The 19,001-nt window shown below is 36.6% G+C and overlaps 1 protein-coding gene across 1 annotated transcript; it reads right to left on the bottom strand.

Annotated features, from left to right (window-relative positions):
* Positions 1–250: 250 nt before the first annotated feature.
* On the bottom strand, positions 251–17,120 carry Anxa1 (annexin A1). The gene is made up of 13 exons (XM_052188494.1): positions 16,994–17,120; positions 11,015–11,094; positions 10,808–10,916; positions 10,091–10,185; positions 9,203–9,316; positions 8,443–8,533; positions 6,676–6,755; positions 5,988–6,044; positions 4,892–4,985; positions 4,208–4,303; positions 2,886–2,944; positions 1,440–1,562; positions 251–596 (listed from the first exon to the last, which is right to left on the bottom strand). The coding sequence occupies exons 2-13, from the start codon at positions 11,078–11,080 to the stop codon at positions 540–542; spliced, it is 1,041 nt and encodes a 346-aa protein (XP_052044454.1). The 5' UTR covers positions 11,081–11,094; positions 16,994–17,120; the 3' UTR covers positions 251–539.
* Positions 17,121–19,001: the final 1,881 nt, after the last annotated feature.

Here is a 19,001-nt window from a genome sequence, read left to right as displayed (position 1 = left end):
TCCACCTGTTTTTTTCAGCATGCTTAATATTGACATTCAGAAAGGCCATTTTTTTAACTGATTATGAGTCTTGCTGATTTGGTGAAACTTCTTATTTAACCAAGCTTTCTGGTAGAACTTTGGTGACTTCACCAAATCACAAAATTATCTACAAATAAGGAAAACTGACTTCTCTTCTTTGTTAAACTAAGCCATTAGATCACACACACACAAAAAGAAAATCACAAAAGCAGAGACAATGACACACCAATTGTCTTACAAAATTGTTTTATTTTAGTCTATGTAAATTTCTTTCTCAGGAATGTTACCAAAGTGACTTGCTTACAGGGATTTATAATTTGGGATAAACATAATTAACAAAGCAAGTATTTCTCTATTGTACAGAGGAATGATGTAAAATGTATTTATAGGCTATATTACTCAAAGCAAGTGATGAGACTTATGTGCTGAAGAAACTTTCCTTCTTAAGCCCATGTGGCAGAAAAAAACACACAACTAAGAGATGCTCTCCTCAGAATCTTGCAGAGTAGTCAGGGTATCTAGTTTCCACTGCACAGAGCCACCAGGATTTTTTCATAGTCTCCTTTGGTTTCATCCTGTTGGGTTAAAAAGAGAATATATTTGACATGTTGCAAATTCATGATGAATACAAGATATTTTAATTGTAGAAGTAGTGAGGTGTTTATAGAGCCAGTTACAAAGCAAGTCACACATTATAGTGTTTAATATAGTTGTGCTTTAAAAGATCTAAATTAAATGTTCGCCAGAGAAGAATCAGAACAAATCTACTCTGAACTAATTGTTGTATATTAGAACAGGTTATTTCTTAGTATTAATATATAATATAATTAATTGAAGTATTATATAATATGGTACCCCACAGGAGAAAATATCTGAATCATTCAACAAAAGGGGTAAAAGCTATGGGCCTATAATTTTCTCATATGAAGTTCATTTATTTTAATTATCAAATACAAATAATATGAATATAAATGATCATCTTTCTGTAGGGTCAGCATCCTTGACTTTTTGTAATGTGCTATTTTCTATTACCATAATTCATGACAAACATATGTTTTGAATATTTTATGCAAAAAATATGAAGTACAAGTAAAACACTGAAAATTAATTTTAATACTAAACTTTTAGTCCTTCAATTTTAACTACAAAATAAATCATGACACATATCAATACTGCCAGAATTATTTATGCACAAAAGACTAGACATTTCTATATGGTTCAAAATGAACTTAGTTCTTTGGTAATCTAGATTTAATTATGTAAATTTTAATTTATTTATGAATCATTCATACCAAGAAGCTGAGCTATTCTTAAATATGCAATGTATAGCTGTAGCATATCACATCAGCTCTACTCTTGAAAAATATGGTTTAAAGAACTTTCTTTTATGAGGTGCCATGCTAGAAAACACAACATACCAGGATGGCTTGGCAAAGAGAGATTCCATACTTCTTCTGGTAAAATACTTTGATTTGATTCATGTCGATTTCTGAACGGGAGACCATAATCCTGATCAATGCCTTATGGCGAGTTCCAGCGCCCTGTGCAGATAGATCGTGGTTTCAGGACATGTAAGAAACTTCTCAATGAATGCACCAGGTTTTCAAAAAAAGTTAAATCAGCCCTATATGCTATTCTCTTCTCCTTCTCTCTACCTCTTTCCCTCCCTCAGAGTGTGTGTCTTTCTAATGCACCACACACACCCACACACACACACACATTCACACACTCATTCACACCAGAGAGAGAGAGAGAGAGAGAGAGAGAGAGAGAGAGAGAGAGAGAGAGAGAGAGAGAGCATAGTGGTAATGAAAGAATGAAAGAAAACACCAGGAATTATATTAACAGAAGGTATAAAGGGTTTCTGCAGATTTTTAATTGGCTTTCCACCATCCAATCTTTGCTGTATCTCAACTATCAAATAATATGTTTTGTTCCCTGAAGTCATAAATCTCAGCTATTTTAAAACCTCAGTTGCCTCCCATTTCTTTTACAATGAAGCAGCCATCTTATAAGGGCAGACCATGTCTTTTATAATTCTATACTCATTTAAACTTTCAAGCTAATCCCCACAAAAAAACAAAAACAAAAACAAAAACAAAAAAAAAAGTTGACACGGGGAATGGTGGGAGAATTAATTAATATCCAAGTATTGTGCCTGTCTGAATTGATAAAAATGAGAAACATAGATAACATTTTACAGAGCTCCTCAATTATTCATATTGTTAGCTCTTTCCATCACTCTCGCCTTCTCATAAGGCTTCGATTTACATGTGTTACAAAGAGAAGATCGTGACATAATTCTTGTCTTTCTGTCACAAAATACAAGTGCTGGGGCAATCTCTTCTACTGCAACTTCCTTGCTTGATTCAAGTATCTCAAATGCATCCCAATACCACCTTCTACTTTTCTAACCATGGAATGATAATTTAAAATATCACTATGAGTCTATGGCATGAAAGGCAGTGTAGTTAGCAAGTCAAAAGAAAGCCAGACTATAAAGCTGGAAAGTGGAAGACTATAAAGCTCACGACCTTGGTTGACGTAAGTTATTAAAATCACTCGTAAAAGGGGGATTGTACCACTCTTCTTTTGGGGATTTGGGTGTTAAGTAAATTATAAATTACCTGTAAACTTCTGGTTAGCTCACCTCAAAAATCATATTTACCTTTTACCTTTTCTAAAAGTGCACCAAATCCAACAAGTATATTCTAATGCAGAAGCGTGTTTCCCTTCAAATTGAATAAAGCAGTACTTTTCTTTAAAGGAAATATATGTGATGCGATTTTTCCAGCAAAAAGCTCCCTGCTCTTCTATCTGCAGACCATTGCTCCTCTAAATAAAGCCTATAAGAAGAACAGTACCTTCATGGCTTCATACAGTTTCTCAGCAAAGAAAGCTGGAGTGCTGGTGGCACACTTCACTGGAAAAGATGAAAATTGCAGTTTAAATATTCATCACAAAATGGACATACATATTTAAAAAATAGACAGATTTAGGCCAAGCCAAATAATAAATAAATAAATAAACAAACAAATAAATAAATGAATAGACAATAATTTTGTAAAAAGAGTTCTGTTCCTCTGCCTAATGAAGGATGTTTACTTTATTAGAAGACTAAATCACCTTTACACAAGGTGGTTTTCAACATTCTTTTTCTAGTCAATATTCAGTAGTGACTCTACCCTGAATATTCTCGTCTCTCTGTGGGTATAGGGAAACCAGTATAAAGGTCAGGCTTCTTCTTAGAACACAACCATCTTCTTTCACAACCATGGCCCACACAAGCAGTGCATGTCTCTGAGAGACATGTAAAAGATTCAGATTTTTAGAAATGAACCCATACCTACTAAATTAGTTTCTCTGGGACTTGCTCAAGACTATTTAAGAAGTTACACCAGAAATTCAATGAGTTTCTCTTCGTGACCACCCAGGAGGTACATCCTGCTTGGTGCATTGCCTTATAAACAGGGATTCAAAAATGTATTCTGCATATCCATATCTTAAAGAGCATCTGTTTCATTAAAAAGTCTTCCTTAAGCCAAGCCAGGTGGAGTCTACCTTTAATCCAGGCACTTTGGAGGCAAAGGCAGGAAGATCTTTTGTGAATTAAAGGCCAGCCTAGTCTACAGAGTGAGTTACAGAACAGCCAGGACTGTTACACAGAAAATCCCTGCCTCAGAAAGAAAGAAAGAAAGAAAGAAAGAAAGAAAGAAAGAAAGAAAGAAAGAAAGAAAGAAAGAAAGAAAGAAAGAAAGAAAGGAAGGAAGGAAGGAAGGAAGGAAGGAAGGAAGGAAGGGAGAGAGAGAGAGAGAGAGAGAGAGAGAGAGAGAGAGAGAGAGAGAAAGAAAGAAAGAAAGAAAGAAAAGAAAGGAAAGGAAAGGAAAGAAGGAAAGAAAAGAAAAGGAAAGGAAAGAAAAGGAAGAAAAGCAAAGAAAAGAAAGAAAAGAAAAGAAAAGAAAGAAGAGAAAAGAAAAGAAAAGAAAAGAAAGAAAAGAAAAGAAAAGAAAAGCCTTTGGGTTTTATTATTTCATCATCAGTCTTACATATTGCCTCAGTGTGAACATAGATGCAGAGATGCATCATCTCCTCAGGATTTTTTCTTATATTATTTTTATTAGAGCAGCAGTGAAATGCAAGTGTACGGGGTCAGGCTTGAAGCTTCGCCTATACTACCTCTACATACCAATGGCCGTGAGGCACTTCTCAATGTCACCCTTCAGTTCCAGATCCAGAGCTTTGTTCATGTCATGTTGACTGTACTTTCTGTAATTCTGAAACACTGAATGGGAAACCGAAGTTAAGATTTTTGCAAAGCATCCTTTCTACTAGTAAACTTTAGCAAAATCAGAATAACTGACTCAGGGGTTCCTTGGGGACACTGAAATCATGTGTTGGTATACAATAATGAACTTTGCATTGGTATTCTTACACTCTGCCTTCCCAAAAGTTTCAGAGACTACATCTTAGCTTTGAATCATTGGGAATTTGGAGATTTTCTTTTGCTCTCTCTTGTTTCTGGACCAACCACACATTCTTTCCTTCATTTAGACCCTCGGGATGTTTTCCTTTTTTCTTCTTCATTTTTTGTCTCATTTTTCTGTATTTATATCTCTTGTTATAGCTACTTCAAAACTTTGAAAGAATAGAAGCCGTGAAAATAAGTCATATCCCCCACTCCAAAGTGAGAAAGTATGTTCTCAGTGGTGTGAATGATGGCAGATCAAAACTAATAGGCATAGAGCAATAAATGTACACCTATTGCCATTGCATAGGGAAGGACTTCTTTCTTTTCTTCCTCTCACTTATCCTCCATAAGCAACATGCGATCATCTCTAAACCCAATCCAGAGAAACTAATTTATTGTTACCTTTGCGAAGATGAGGAAAGCTCCTAGTGGTCAGAATTGTACTGAACACGTTCACATCTGTGCCCTTTCTCCTTTCTCCAGCTTCATACAAAGCCTGTCAAGAAATGGATAAGTAACCATGTGACCCTGCGCTGAATGACAAGCACATAAAAATGTTACATTAAACAAAAGTAATATAGGCAATTACTCTGTATTCTATATGATCAGAGTAGGCAACACTTATCTTGGCCTCTCTTGAAAATGAGGACAGGACAATAAAGTCAACAGTATCTCTCAAGGCATTTTGTTAATGTGAAAAACTGAGCACATGTTTTCACGATATCTCTTGGCTAATTGCTTTAAAATTATTCTGCATATAGGACAACTCAAGGAATTCTTAAAACAGATTCATTTCTTCTATTCTTTAATGCTCTAATAAATTATTAGCAAGTAGTATTAATAAATCAGAATTTCAACCACTGCCTAGGTCTAGCATTTCTCCTCTATATCCACAATTATTTTGCTACTGAAGGATATTCCATACTGATGCTATGATAGTTATACTCAAATTTCAACTGTGAAATTTGAAAGCTATATAGTCTTAGGAAATAATTTAAAGACAATTATTCTCCTTTGCAAATGAAAATAATAATCACTGTGACAAGTATGCTTGACAAAGTCTAAAATATTAATTCCTATCATAATCCTGAGCCGTACTAATCATGTAATCTCTGTAAATATATATAAAGGAGAGCTAATTGTCTGGAAATTAAAAGATATTCACAAATATAAGTAAGAGTAATTGTTATTAAGGGCAATAACCCATCATTAATTTTGAACAAGAGGTTGGACTTACATATAGTTATGTTCTTACACTATAAAGTTAAAACTTGGAGTATTCTTAACCCAACAGTTATTGGGAAAAACAGACAATTTGTTATTTAAGTTGTCATTGGCTTTCTGAATAATACGATCAATTGGAAACCAAAAGACTACACTTTGTATCCCTGTGCTACAAGAATCTACATCTAATTAAATGAACATTAAGGAACCATTGGCTTCTCAGAGATCTGGTTCCACATATAGAGAGTAAGAAAGTAGGAATATCCTTGCTTACCCTGGCATCTGTATCAGCCAAATCTTGATTCACACTCAAATCCTGACAACGGTCACCCTGAAAAAATACACCAATATATTGTAAGATTTTCTGTAATCACAACATATGCTTAATTCTCTTAAAATCAGACAATAACTTTTGAGGAAAAAGAGTGAAAAACAGCATCTAAACTGTCCAGTAATGTTGCCCAGGGGAACACAGGCAAGAAAGAGCAGAACAAGTTTGCATGAGCTCACTTAGGTGTGTTTTCTTGAACACCTGAACTCACAGAAGCATACAGTACATTGGTGGTAAGCAAAGATAATAGAGTGGGAAACACAGGTCTGTGGGTTGCTGATGAAAGGGTACAGTCTCTAATAAGCAGGAGCACACTGTGGCATTACTATACATTAAGGGAAACGTAATCTGTATCATAGTTGATATCTTTAAGTGACCAGAAGATAAACTTTAAATGTCTCAACTAAAAAAGTGGTTATGAAGGTAGAATACAAAGACTTTATTTTATGTCATTCATTGACATCCTATATATCAAAATATCACACTGTTCCCTCAAATACATACAAGTATGGTCTATCAATTAAGTCATATTAATTTTAAGAGAGAATTTCTAATTCCTAGAAAATTATGACAACTCTAAGATTTTATTCAGTATAATAGCAAACACCTTTCCGGAGCATTTAAGTTTTACCTTGGCAAGAGCAAGCAAGGTTTTCCGAAAGTCTCCAGATGTATCTGAAGTGATGTCTTTAGCCAGATCTCTTTTCAGGTCTACGAGACAAGAAAAATAACTTGTGTAGTGAATTATTAAAAAATAATGATGCAAATAACAAACTAATATCTTACACAATTGTCCCAGTTTACCAGTTACAAGGTTGAATGACTCGTGTTACATATCTGTGGTAACTCTGTTCATATGACATGTAACTCATGTTGCATGTGTTTTGTGGGAATGGAAAATGAGAGCAGCTGCCATGTTGACTATAAAACACTTGCCTACAGATCAATAAAAGAAAACTGAGCAATGCTGTGTATGGAAACTCATAGTCACAAATAGTTTCTAACAACAATGAATTGCTAAGCACACATTACCAAATCATTTTGAAACATAATATGTTACAATTTATTTGCTAGAAAAAAATAGAACAGCATTTAAATGGAAAAAAAAGGCAGTACTTGCTTGAACATTGGCTATTTATTGATATGTATATTATATATTCACTGGCAGCTTATTTGATATGTATATTATATATTCAATGGCGGTTGTTTATGTATATGCAGTAATTTAAAACTCATTTCTATACACATCCATTTAGTTATCAAATGTATTGCTTTAATGAAAAATTAACTGAATTTATAATGAAATAGATACAGCACCTTAAGTCTTCAGGATCATGGGGACATGTGATTGTCTACCTTTGTAAAGTGTGTTTCATCAAACACATTAATAATTACGTCTCTTGAATTATTAATGACAAATGGCTCAAAGGCAAGCATCAGTATTGGAATAAGAACTGAAGAAAATATGGTTGAAAATTTCCTTACTTTGACTCATGTGCTAAATTGAGAGCAATATGCAATATTGCTGTCCCGTGAGTGTTTGATAAGAGAGTCAGATAGAGATTCTTTACATAGCTACATATTAAACAAGACAAAATAAGCCACCAGCTCAGAGGAACTAGAAAATCACCAGAAACCAGAGTCCTTCAGCAATGAGGAATGAATCATTGACCAAAGGCCTCATGGTCCAATGAGCCATCCATAGTTTCATGCAAAGTATCTATGTAACCAGAGAGAAAAGGAACTGAATCGTTTATGCTCTCAATGGTAAAATTAAGAATCCCAACAAAGGGGCTAGAAAGATGGCTTAATGGTTAAGAGCACTGACTGCTCTACCAGAGATCCTGAGTTCAATTCCCAGCAACCACATGGTGGCTTACAACCATCTGTAATGGAATCTGATGCCCTCTTCTGGTATGTCTGAAGACAGCTACAGTATATATGCATATACTATATATAGCATATATATTAAAGCTATTTTTAAAACTCCAACAAAGGTTAGAAAGATGAGTGGAAAGTGTTCTGATCAGAAGTACTTATTCTAATTATTTAGTCTTTTCGAAGTAAAAGACACCAGGTAGTTTAGGATAGTAACAATGTGTTTTAGAAAGTTATCTGAGTCCAAAAATATTCTGAATTCAATTCTCTTTATAACCATTTGTGCTAGTTGGCTCTGGAAGACATATTCTGTTAAGATACAAGTTGTAGGTGAGTTGGGGCACGTGTTTTCTCCCTGGCACCTCACCCTGTCTTCTGGGAATATTGCCCCAAGCAGTAAGGGACCATTTTAGAGTGTAGGTTTTCTAACTCATACATCGTCACCACCCATAGCTGACTTTAAAGATGTATGTCTATCTGATTTCCTGTCCAACTCAAGCACTCAGACACTGGGCCTGACCTTCTCTGTAGACTCTATTAATCTCTCTGATTTGCTCGTTAGTTCTTGTTGTCAAGATCTCGATGAGAGTGTCTTCATCTGTTCCAAGTCCCTGAATTTAAAGAAAAGAAAATACATTTAAAGTTTTTTTCCCTCAAGAAATCAACTAGTTTTGTCCACACAAAGTTTGCTGTAGTTTTTCACTTAGTAAATTTTGCCCATATGTTAAAAAACATATAACATCTTTCTAAAGCAGAGTAGGTTTATGTTCAATATTTGGGATGAAAGTTAAAAAATACATATATTTGATTTATGCATTTTAAAAGCATAAAACATTAGTGTTGATACTTGTTTTCATGTATCTACTGATTGATTCATTAAATCATTAAGTTGCTCAGTCACTGAACTCTGACTGATTGACAGTCTTCTAGTAGATACGGAAGGCTGAGCCACAGTAACACACAGATTTGTCCTGCACAACTTTTTAGGAAAGTTGTTTTTCATTAAAACAGTAATTTAGAGGGCTGGTCAAAAGGCTCTGCTGTTAAAAGCACGTGTGCATACAACAGGCCCAGATTCAATTCCTCTCATCCACATAGTGGCTCACAACCATCCATAACTGCAACACAAGAGGATCAAATGCCCTCTTCTGACCAAGAACGCCAGGCACACGGGTGATATATAGACATAGATGCATTCAAGTAAAACCTTTGTTCAAATAAAATATCTTAAAACCTGTTGGGTGCTTGGCAATGGGGGAGAGAGAGTGAGAACAATTTACCTTCATGGCACCACGGAGTTCATCTGCATCAAACTGAGCTGGAGTTTTTAGCATAGCCAAAACAACCTCCTCCAGGTGGCCTGTAAGGGCTTTTCTCAAGGTTTCATCCAGGGGCTGGAAAAGCAAAAGGATTAGTGAGTTCCTAACAGTCTTGTTTCTAGTGACATCTCACTTCTGGGTCATCCATTAGAGCTCCTTTCATCCATGCTAAACACCAGTTGGATAGTGAGGATGTCCTCTCCATCCTTTAATGTAGAGTGCTTAGATGAAATGTACTGCATCTAATACTAACTTCCGACAGGATTGCGTTCTTATTGTTCCTTAGAGGAAAGGAACCACAAAGCTCAAAACAGAAAGCTGTTGCATGCTTTTCATTGGTCTAGTAAACAGTATAATTTAAAAAATAAAATTGTACCTTCCATTTTTTTAATTGCACCCAATTAAAAACAAACTATCTATAGTTTCCACAAGAGATATAAAGTTTACTTCCAATATAGGGTTGCATAAAATATTTAGATTTCCCCATAAAGCAGCTCATTTTAGTTTCAGTGACATACAAAAATAATGCATTTCAATAAGAACACATTTTTTATTCCTCTATAGTAAGTTTGATGCCTATTATGCTTAAATGGATGGCTTGTCTCCAGCATAGAACTTCACCTCTGAAATCCTTTATGACAAGATGGACAATGTTTGAACTGAGGAAATTTGCTAAAAAGTGATCCTATTGCAAAAAAAGAGAGACAAATATTGTAACTTCTGCTTCTGGGGGGTGGGGGGGTAATGGGCTAACAGGATTTAATATAGAAAGACTGAGAATTGTGATTTAGAAGCTCACTGAACACGAATGGGAGCAAACTGAACATCTGAGTTCACCACTCTCTTCACCTTTCCAGTCTCCTGTAAGTATGCTGCCTTGATCTGCTGGCGCTGAGCATTGGTTCTCTTGGTAAGAATGTCAATGATGGTTGCTTCATCCACACCTGGAAATAAAAGGTGTGAGAGGATTTAACACTGATTCTCTCAATCACCCACAATTGACAGAAACAGATTCATTATCAAGGTGGGGCTCAAGGCACATTCATAGCAAAGCTGGGGAAGAGAATTGCATCAGCCTGGAAAATGAGCAAACACCACAGCCTGGATCAAACTGGAGAACGGAAGACAAGACCTCATCCATTTCAATGGAAAACAAGAGCCAATCAATGATTTCTGGACTTTGGCACTCCAGATACACATTCAAACTCTTGATGTAATCACTGATGCTCATTTAAGCATTGATTTCTACTAGAAACAGGCTGGTACGGACATCTGTTATAGCAGCAAAGATTCAATCACTGACCAAATTTTCCTAAGTACCTAAAGGAAGGACATCTTACTCTTTGGAAGTAATCTAACTCCACAGCACATGAAGTCCTGAAATGGAAACCTTCCTGCCTAGGCCTCTCTAATACTAATGTTCTAGTTAATAACCATTGCAGCTGACTAAATCTTTTTATGTCCCCAGCATAAGACTCTGCATCACTAAGGTTTGTTTCCCAACAACTCTTCAAGTCATTTCTATGAAATGTTGAAGAGGAGATTCTTCTATGAAAACACACTCACCTTTAACTGTGATAGCTTTGTGTAAGGCAGCAACATCTGAGGATGGATTGAAGGAAGGGTAGGGACTCACGGCTGACCCAGGACCACCTTTGTATGATTTTACAGCTTGCTATGTGTGCAAGAGATATGAATTAGTCTTTATTCATTCATCCATGTTGGTTTTTGTTTTTAACATGGCAACTGCTTCATAATATTTTGACTACTTACAGCGTATTCCTGTTCTTGATTATCAATAAAATAGGCCTGCTTGAGGAATTCTGACACCATTGCCATTTTGAAAGAAGTATCTGGAATGAAAATGAATAGGTACTTATATATCATAAAATCAACATTTACAAATACTGCCCTTTACATTCAAGACACTACAATAGAAAGCAAATTTTACCTTATTTGCTGTGATTATTCCTTGGTGCATCATAAAATGTGCAGTGTTTATATTTTTTTTAAAAGACTGTTCTTACTGTTAAAATGCAACTCACAGCCTCTACTCAGAAATGAGCCATTTCCAGGGTCTTTCCAGTGCTACGCCTAAGTTTAGGTTCTGAGAAGAGCTTATGATCACATGCCTGATCTAAATTTACAGACCTCCCAGAGATGCTAAGCAAGGAGAATGCAAAAGCTTTGCTAGGTCTGCCTTTGCCTCTGGGAATCTAAAGCTGGTCTGAGCTCTCCGGTTGAAAGCACAAAGGCTAAGGAAATCTTTGGTGAAAGTGTTCCTTCAGAGAGGCTTTCTTGAAATAAGTCAAAACAAATCTGGTTGAAAGCTCAGAGAAAAAAAATAGAGGGAAAGTTTGTCATATTTGAGAGGCCACATAAAGTTTGCTAGGTGAATAAATGATAACAGAAGTTGCAACAAGGAATTGACATGTATGTCTACAGCTCAGAGCAACAGCATTATGTGTGTGAACGGAAAGCGGTGTGTTCCCATTTGTAGTTTGGAGGAGCATCTTTTTTAAATCTTGGGGCATCGCAGTAAGGGGTAAGAGAAAGGCGAGGCCATTCAGTATGTCATGCAAGCGCCTGTGTGGGCTCAGTTAGGGCCTGTTCTAAAGGCATGTCTAGAGAAGATTTGCTTCCCTTATGAAGTAAAATAATCTGGAACCATCTGCGGGACTGGATCAATGTAAAACTATATATTTCTTTATCAAAATATACAGCTTCTTCCTTTTCCTCTTCCTTCCTTCATTTTTTTTCCTTTTTTATTTCCTTTCTTGTCCATTGCTTGACGTAAAATTATTTGAATAGATAATTATCTTCATATTTCTTCCCATTTGAGCAGCTTAAACGTTATTCTTGTATGCGTACACACAAATAGAAAAGGATTATTTTATCATTGTTTTGCCTCTGTTCTAATAAGAAGCATTTGGGCGATGCTGCAATACGCATAAATTTTTGGCAACTATCATAAAGGGTATCTCAAGCTGCCTGCACAGCGTATAGCTTGGTAATGTTTGGATTTAATGGAACAAAATCTTTTTAAATCTTAAAGTATGCTAACCATTGGTCGGTTTTCTCTACAAACACAAACTACCATCGGTGATTCCTTTTGTCAGAGTCCACATGGTTTTCTGAAGGTGGTATTCAGCATCTACGCTCATCAGTCTCTGACACTCTCTGGAGATTACGCAATGAATGCCTTCGAAGAAGGGTGTAAAGATAATCTAGGGATTTCAGTTCATGGTATGTCACCATAAAACTTTGGAAGAGTAAAACTCATAAAGTTGTCCCTTGCTAGCATGTCCAGACAAAGTATTTCTATCTGTATCTGCAAGAAGAATGATTAATTTTCAATACCAGCGGCAAAGAATACTCAAAACAGAAGCATTCTGTGCCTAATGATGATGGAGCTTGTTCAAATTACTATTCTGTCATTTGTATGAGAGCAATCACCAAAGTACTGTATTCGTTCCCACATCAGTGCCTTCCAATCTATTCCATAAGGTAAATTCATGACATGCAATCATGCACGGTATTGTACTTCCCACTATAGTCGGATCTGGTGTAATTGCTGTTGCCACATAGTATTTCACATTTTGACTGCCAAGTTGGCACACCTACAGCTTCATTGCTCTTCTGGTGGAGTTTCAGCATGCAGAGTTGCTATCTTGACCACCATACCCAAGCCCTAGTAAAATGGAATCTTCAAAATGAATGATCCAATCGTTTGCTTCTTTAAAAAAAAAAATCAGTAATTTTGGTGTTTTCAGTTAAGACAGAAAAAGTTCTTTAAATCAGAGGATAGTCTAAAATCAAAAGTGAGCATGACAAGTGAATACTGATCTTAGGGAGTTTATGAAAGCACTGTGCTTTCATGGTTTTGGTACTATTAAAAATAACTGCATGGTGCACAACTTCCTTTCCGAAAACTGAGAAAGCTTCTTAATGAAATAAAGACTCTGTTAATTATATTGTGCAACAGAAGAAGAAGCAGTAGGTTGAGCAATGTACTTGATAAGAGTGTCCTTAGAGAAGACAGCTTTGAACCTGCATCTTCTGAGCATCCTCATTCTAGCCTGCTGTATGTGCAGAGGCCAGAAGGACGGTTCAGAAAAGGGAAGCATACAGGAGAGGAGAGTTCTGTGTATTTTATCACAGCCTGCTAAGTGCCAAAGATATTAACCTCCATTAAGACAATGGCTTGCATACAAAGCACTGTGGAGGTAGCACAGGGAGAATGTGAGGCAAATTCACAGCTGAACTTCTCTGCCTTCTTATCACCTAGATTCTTCATAGAGACAAACTTAATTAAATGGAAGATTTTGCTTCTTCCATCTTATTTGTTTTATTATAATACTGCTTTATCTCAACACTACTTCAATTAGTTAGCAATAAGTTCTCAATCCAAGTTAATCTCCAGGATTAAAATAAGCTAATTTAAAGATAACTGACATGAAGTTGATACTGTTTCATAGTTTTCTTTACTTGACAATTTTTGTGTGTATGTACAAGGACTGTCTGTTAATTTCCCCTTATATGTAGATTAAGTGGGAAACATTTAAGAATTAGCCTTTTGTGGATTTGTAATTATATAACCATCTTGGTGCTTCTTTCTGAGTGTCAGTGGAAAGTGACTTCCAGAATCTGTATGGAAAGCAGCTGAATTTCCTGGTTTTCTAAACCTTCCTGGTTTCAACATTATTTCTGTGTTAATTGCAAAGCACAAAATGAAGAAAATCTTGTTGAGTAACTTATTTATTAACACAAGATAGTGTCCCAAGAGATGACAACTATGTGGCTTATGTCCTGGTTACATGCTAGGACTATCAGTTTCACAATGACAGTAGCAGTGATCACTAGACTTTTTTTTTTTTTTTTTGACAAAATAACTTTGTCACCACCATCATTATTTTTATATGTGGTGTCATTTTTGGATATATACCCTGCAAGTAGTACTCAAAATATAAATATATGCTTTCTGACTGCAAAATACTATATATGTCTTTAGATTAGTCAACAAAGAGATGAGAGCAATATCAGCACTATTTTTAATCCACTTGAGATTCAGATTAACCCACAGAGAATCCATTGGGGACTCTATAGTTTTCACTGCAGCCTGAGGATATTTATTTTCACGTGTATTTTCATTTGTTTTCACGTGTTTCATACAGTTCTTCCTTGAATACGTGTTTTGTAAGCCCTTCCCACAACTACCCACACAGAGAAGATAATTAGACTCTTCAATAACCACATGAGAAGATAATTAGAATATACAATGACATCACTTTAAAAAGCCATTTAGCCACAGGTAGCTCCTGGATATTTTGCTTTGGGCTTCTGAACAGGGAGTTTCTGTTGCCTGGAATGCTCTGACCTCATCTATACCTCTGTCTTCTGCCTGACTCACTGCTGCTTGATGAAGACTAAGCTAAGGCTTCATCACATCTCCATCATGGTTTCACTGGTACTCAGCTCTGCACTGGGGGACCTTCGAAAGCATCTTGTCTCTACCCATCCAATACCCTCATGGCGTTATGCATTAAGTCATATGCTGGCCTCTATCCTCCAACAGTCTTCTGGAAGACAGACCATTCGCTTGGGATCTGCAATACCTCAAAGAGGTACCTGGAATTCTGTAAACCCATAAGCACTATGAATTATTACTAAACTCATGACATGCGAAATTCATATTACTTTATGAGATATTACTAAATAAACAAATAAATCTTATTAAATAAATAAGCAGCACATAGGGAAACAGCTACACAGATTTAACCAATAAATTTTACCTGTAATGATTGTATTTTAAATAAAAGAATCATATCATCTCACAGTGATGTAGGCCTTTTTTTTTTTTTTTGAGTGAGTTTCTTTTAACTGGAAATTTTTGACTTCACAAAAAAAAAACCTACATGAAACTACTTCTTCAGTTTTTTTTGTTTGTTTGTTTGCTTGTTTGTTTTTGTTTTTTGTTTTTTTGAGACAGGGTTTCTGTCCTGGAATTCACTCTGTAGACCAGGCTGGCCTCGAACTCAAATCCTGGAACTCACTCTGTAGACCAGGCTGGCCTCGAACTCAGAAATCTGCCTGCCTCTGCCTCCCAAGTGCTGGGATTAAAGACATGCACCGCTACTGCCCAGCCTTCAGGTGGTTTTAATGTGTAAAATGAGAATGTTAAAATAAACATTTTAACATTTAAACCCATTGTAGTTCCAAATCACCTAGCTTACATTTCACCTTGAGTCCAAAGAAGAATTAACCTAAAGGAGAAAAGTATTAGATAGATTAGATGCTTGATACCTCTGATAAATGTGGGCAAGTTTAAAGGAAAAAAAAAATTCAACTTTGAGAACTGTTTTGTTCTGACTTTAAGTGTGTATCAAATTAATCAGTCTAGAGGGAACTAAGTGCCTGCTGAGCTGACAATGTGCTCAGATATCAATGTTGCAGAAGTTTTTGATTGAGAATGTATTTAATAAGCATCTGACATTAGCTGGTTCTTTAAGAGAATTGCTATAGTCTGAAGAGCAGAGGTCTTATATCAGATGTCTAGGAGGTGGAGATGTGTTTCTGGGCTCTGGTTACTACATAACTTCTGAAATGTGGAGGAAGCCATTTCAGAATCAGGAAACCAGCTTCTGACCACATATGAACCAGCTGGGACTGAGCTGCGGCGGCGAACAAAGCAGAGTCCCTGCTCAGGATTAGGGGCCTTGATTCCTCAGGATTCATGGGACGACTGAGGCATCCGTGGCAAGGGGAAGCACATTTTTAATTTAAAATTAAAAGATAAGACATTTCGTTAACATTTTTAAGTGAGCTAAGAGAAAAAGTTCTAGAAGGCACATTTGTAATAAGCCAAGTGTGTCGTCAGCAATCCTCTGGTCTCACTTTTGCAATTTGATCCAAGGCTGTACAGTTCCCTCCCCCAACCCCTTGGAAGTTTATCTCCTTATCTTCTGCTATGCTAAGAGGTCACTAGGCAGAAGAGTTTCTGTAGGGCCCCTGCGGCATTCCGTGGAATGATTTATCTGACCTCACCCTGGAAAAATCTGCTTTCCCCTTAGGTTTTCAAATGCACACCAGAAAAGCCTGTCTATGACACAGAGATTATAGGGAGGGAATGTGGCCACTCCCTGCTTAAAGGAGACAAGTAATAAGCGGACCATCGTAAACTATGAGTAAACATAACATTGATTCAAAACGTTAATTAAAAAGGGCATGGGGACCGCTCTGAGGCTGGGATTCATTTAGTTTTATTAAAGAAAAATATTTTTAGCTCTGAAAGCCTTCTACTTTGGAACAGTTCTTGGGAGTTTCTCACTTCTGGTTTCTCTGGGACCCTACCAGCCTCCCATTCCAGGACTGGGCTCACACAAAACTCAAGGCTCTTTGGAAAGCATTACCAAGGAGGAGGAAAGAAAATCCTCACTCTTAAGTTTGCTAGAGAACTTTCTCTTTGCTCCTTTAGCCAGTAAATGTGCCATAGTTTCAAAATTACATTTCTTAGTTAAGAAAGGTAAAACCTTATAATTTGCAGTGTCTAAAAGATAAACATACGGTATACATTTGCAGCAAGATTTAGTAAGACATAGTAAATGAAACAAGCCATAAATCCTGTAGTTGAATTCAGCAGTCAACAGCACTTCCTTGTGAAGCCCCAGGCGAACCAAGCAAGAAGTTCTTACCCGACTGATTTTCTAGTTTCTACAGCAAGCAGAACTCTGTAAAATAAAAGCTAAGCCTTACCTTTGTCTTTAGTTGTCTTCCCGGGAACTGAGGAGAGGCTCTGCTCAAATGGTTTCAGACTGGAAGTGGAGGGTTGGACTCCTGATTTTATAGGATATGAGCTGAAGCCACACCTAGCAACCAGAAGTTAGTAACTGGCTGTCTTTTGTTTGAAGAACTGGCTCAGCCCTGGTCAAAACCAAGGAGAAACAAGTCTTGCAAAACTACTCCCGGAACCAACTCAGCTACAGAAAGAAAAAGGGATCATGGATTTCACCCCTGCTCTTCCTTCTGAGGTTTTATTTCTCCCCGGAATGGTACAACACAGTCCAGTTTCCTCTATGTTGAGCTCCCTGACCTATCTGATGGAACTTACTGGAATTCCTTTAAAATTAAGCACATTAACCACAGAAATTAAAATAAAAAACACATTAACCACAAAATTAAAACAGAAAAGAAAAAGGGGGGGGGGGAGATGGGAGAGGAGGAATTGACTTCAGCCATAATACTTATTACTACATGACTTAAAGGTCTTAATTTATTTCTCTGAATTTGTTACCATTTTTATGTATTGAAGTTAAATCTTTAAGGCTCTACTTATTTTCAAGAAAGTGTAGACAATTGAAATAAAACTTATTTGTAGGTTTTTAAAAGACCTGTACCTGCTGTAATGTGTACTTGTAATTCATCAGCAATGCCCCTGCCTTCCAAACAAGCCTTTGGAACTCATATAACTAAGACACAGGAAATATGTGAAGGGCCAGATTACTTTTGGCATTTTCAATAATAGATGCTAAAGATGTTATTATAATGACATTTAATAAAAACATTAGCATTAAAGAAGAGCCTATTTCCTTAATTCTTGAATAGACCCAAACCAGATAAACAGAATAAAAGCAGAGGCCTGCTGTTGTAGAAGAGTTGAACAATAACCAAAGACCCGGAACTGTGAACTGTAAGGATTAATGGATTAGCAATGACCACACAACAGATCTCATAGGAAACGTCCCACCTGATGCAATGAAGGGAGTTCTTTCCGGGAACCTCAATGTGATTTACTTCATTCTTTATAAAACAGAAAGAAAGAAAGAAAGAAAGAAAGAAAGAAAGAAAGAAAGAAAGAGAGAGAGAGAGAGAGAGAGAGAGAGAGAGAGAGAGAGAGAGAGAGAGAGAGAGGAAGGAAGGAAGGAAGGAAGGAAGGAAGGAAGGAAGGAAGGAAGGAAGGAAGGAAGAAAGGAAGGAAGAAAGGAAGAAAGAATAAAATAGTATTTGTTGTTTCCTCTGAACTACTTTGCACACTAAGATTTTGCTTGCATTGTACTTTTAAAAACTGATTTATTGTTTTATTTTAAGTGCATTGGTGTTTTGTCTGCATGCGTGTCTGTGTGAGGGTGTCAGATCCCCTGGAAATGGAGTTACAGACAGTTGTGAGCTGCCATCTGGGTGATGGGAACTGAAGCTGAGTCCATCTGGAAAAGCAGCCAGAGCTCTTACCTGCTGAGCTATTTCTCCGGCCCTCATTGTACTTTCATACTTTGTCCTCTCTTTCCTTCACATGGCTTTCAGGTAATTATATAGTTCATGCTTATAAAAATCAACAAATGATTTTTGAGTAAACTACTTTTCATGTGAGCAAAATAACCTGAGTTTGATACCCAGAAGCTAAAATTTAAAACTTGTCATAGAGGCATGTGTTGCCTATTAGTGGAGGCATAGAGACAGATGGATCCCTGAGGCTTATTAAGCACTGGTTCTGTCTGACTGGTGAATTCTGAACCAAGTCAAAGACTCTGTCTATAAAAAAAAAAAGGTAGGTGACACCTAAGCTTTACTTCTCGTTGCTATAAATATGTATACATAACACACACACATACATACAGACACACACACAAACAAACACCCACATGTACATACACACTCACTCACACACACACACACACACACACACACACACACACACATATTAATAAATCAATCAATTAGCAGGCCAAAAATGATAGCTCATTAGAAATGGGGAGTATGAAACAGC

This window comes from Apodemus sylvaticus, chromosome 1, assembly GCF_947179515.1.
Source record: "Apodemus sylvaticus chromosome 1, mApoSyl1.1, whole genome shotgun sequence".
Taxonomy (NCBI): domain Eukaryota; kingdom Metazoa; phylum Chordata; class Mammalia; order Rodentia; family Muridae; genus Apodemus; species Apodemus sylvaticus.
This window is presented reverse-complemented; position numbering and strand designations above follow the sequence as displayed.

Bases quoted from the DNA above. Each gene is read 5' to 3' on its own strand.
- Anxa1 (XM_052188494.1), bottom strand. From the start codon at position 11,080: ATGGCAATGGTGTCAGAATTCCTCAAGCAGGCCTATTTTATTGATAAT. The intron at 10,917-11,014 runs GTAAGTAGTCAA...TTGCACACATAG, and splicing joins ATCAAGAACAGGAATACGCT to CAAGCTGTAAAATCATACAA. The intron at 8,534-9,202 runs GTAAATTGTTCT...CTTTAAATTCAG, and splicing joins AACTCCGTGGTGCCATGAAG to GGACTTGGAACAGATGAAGA.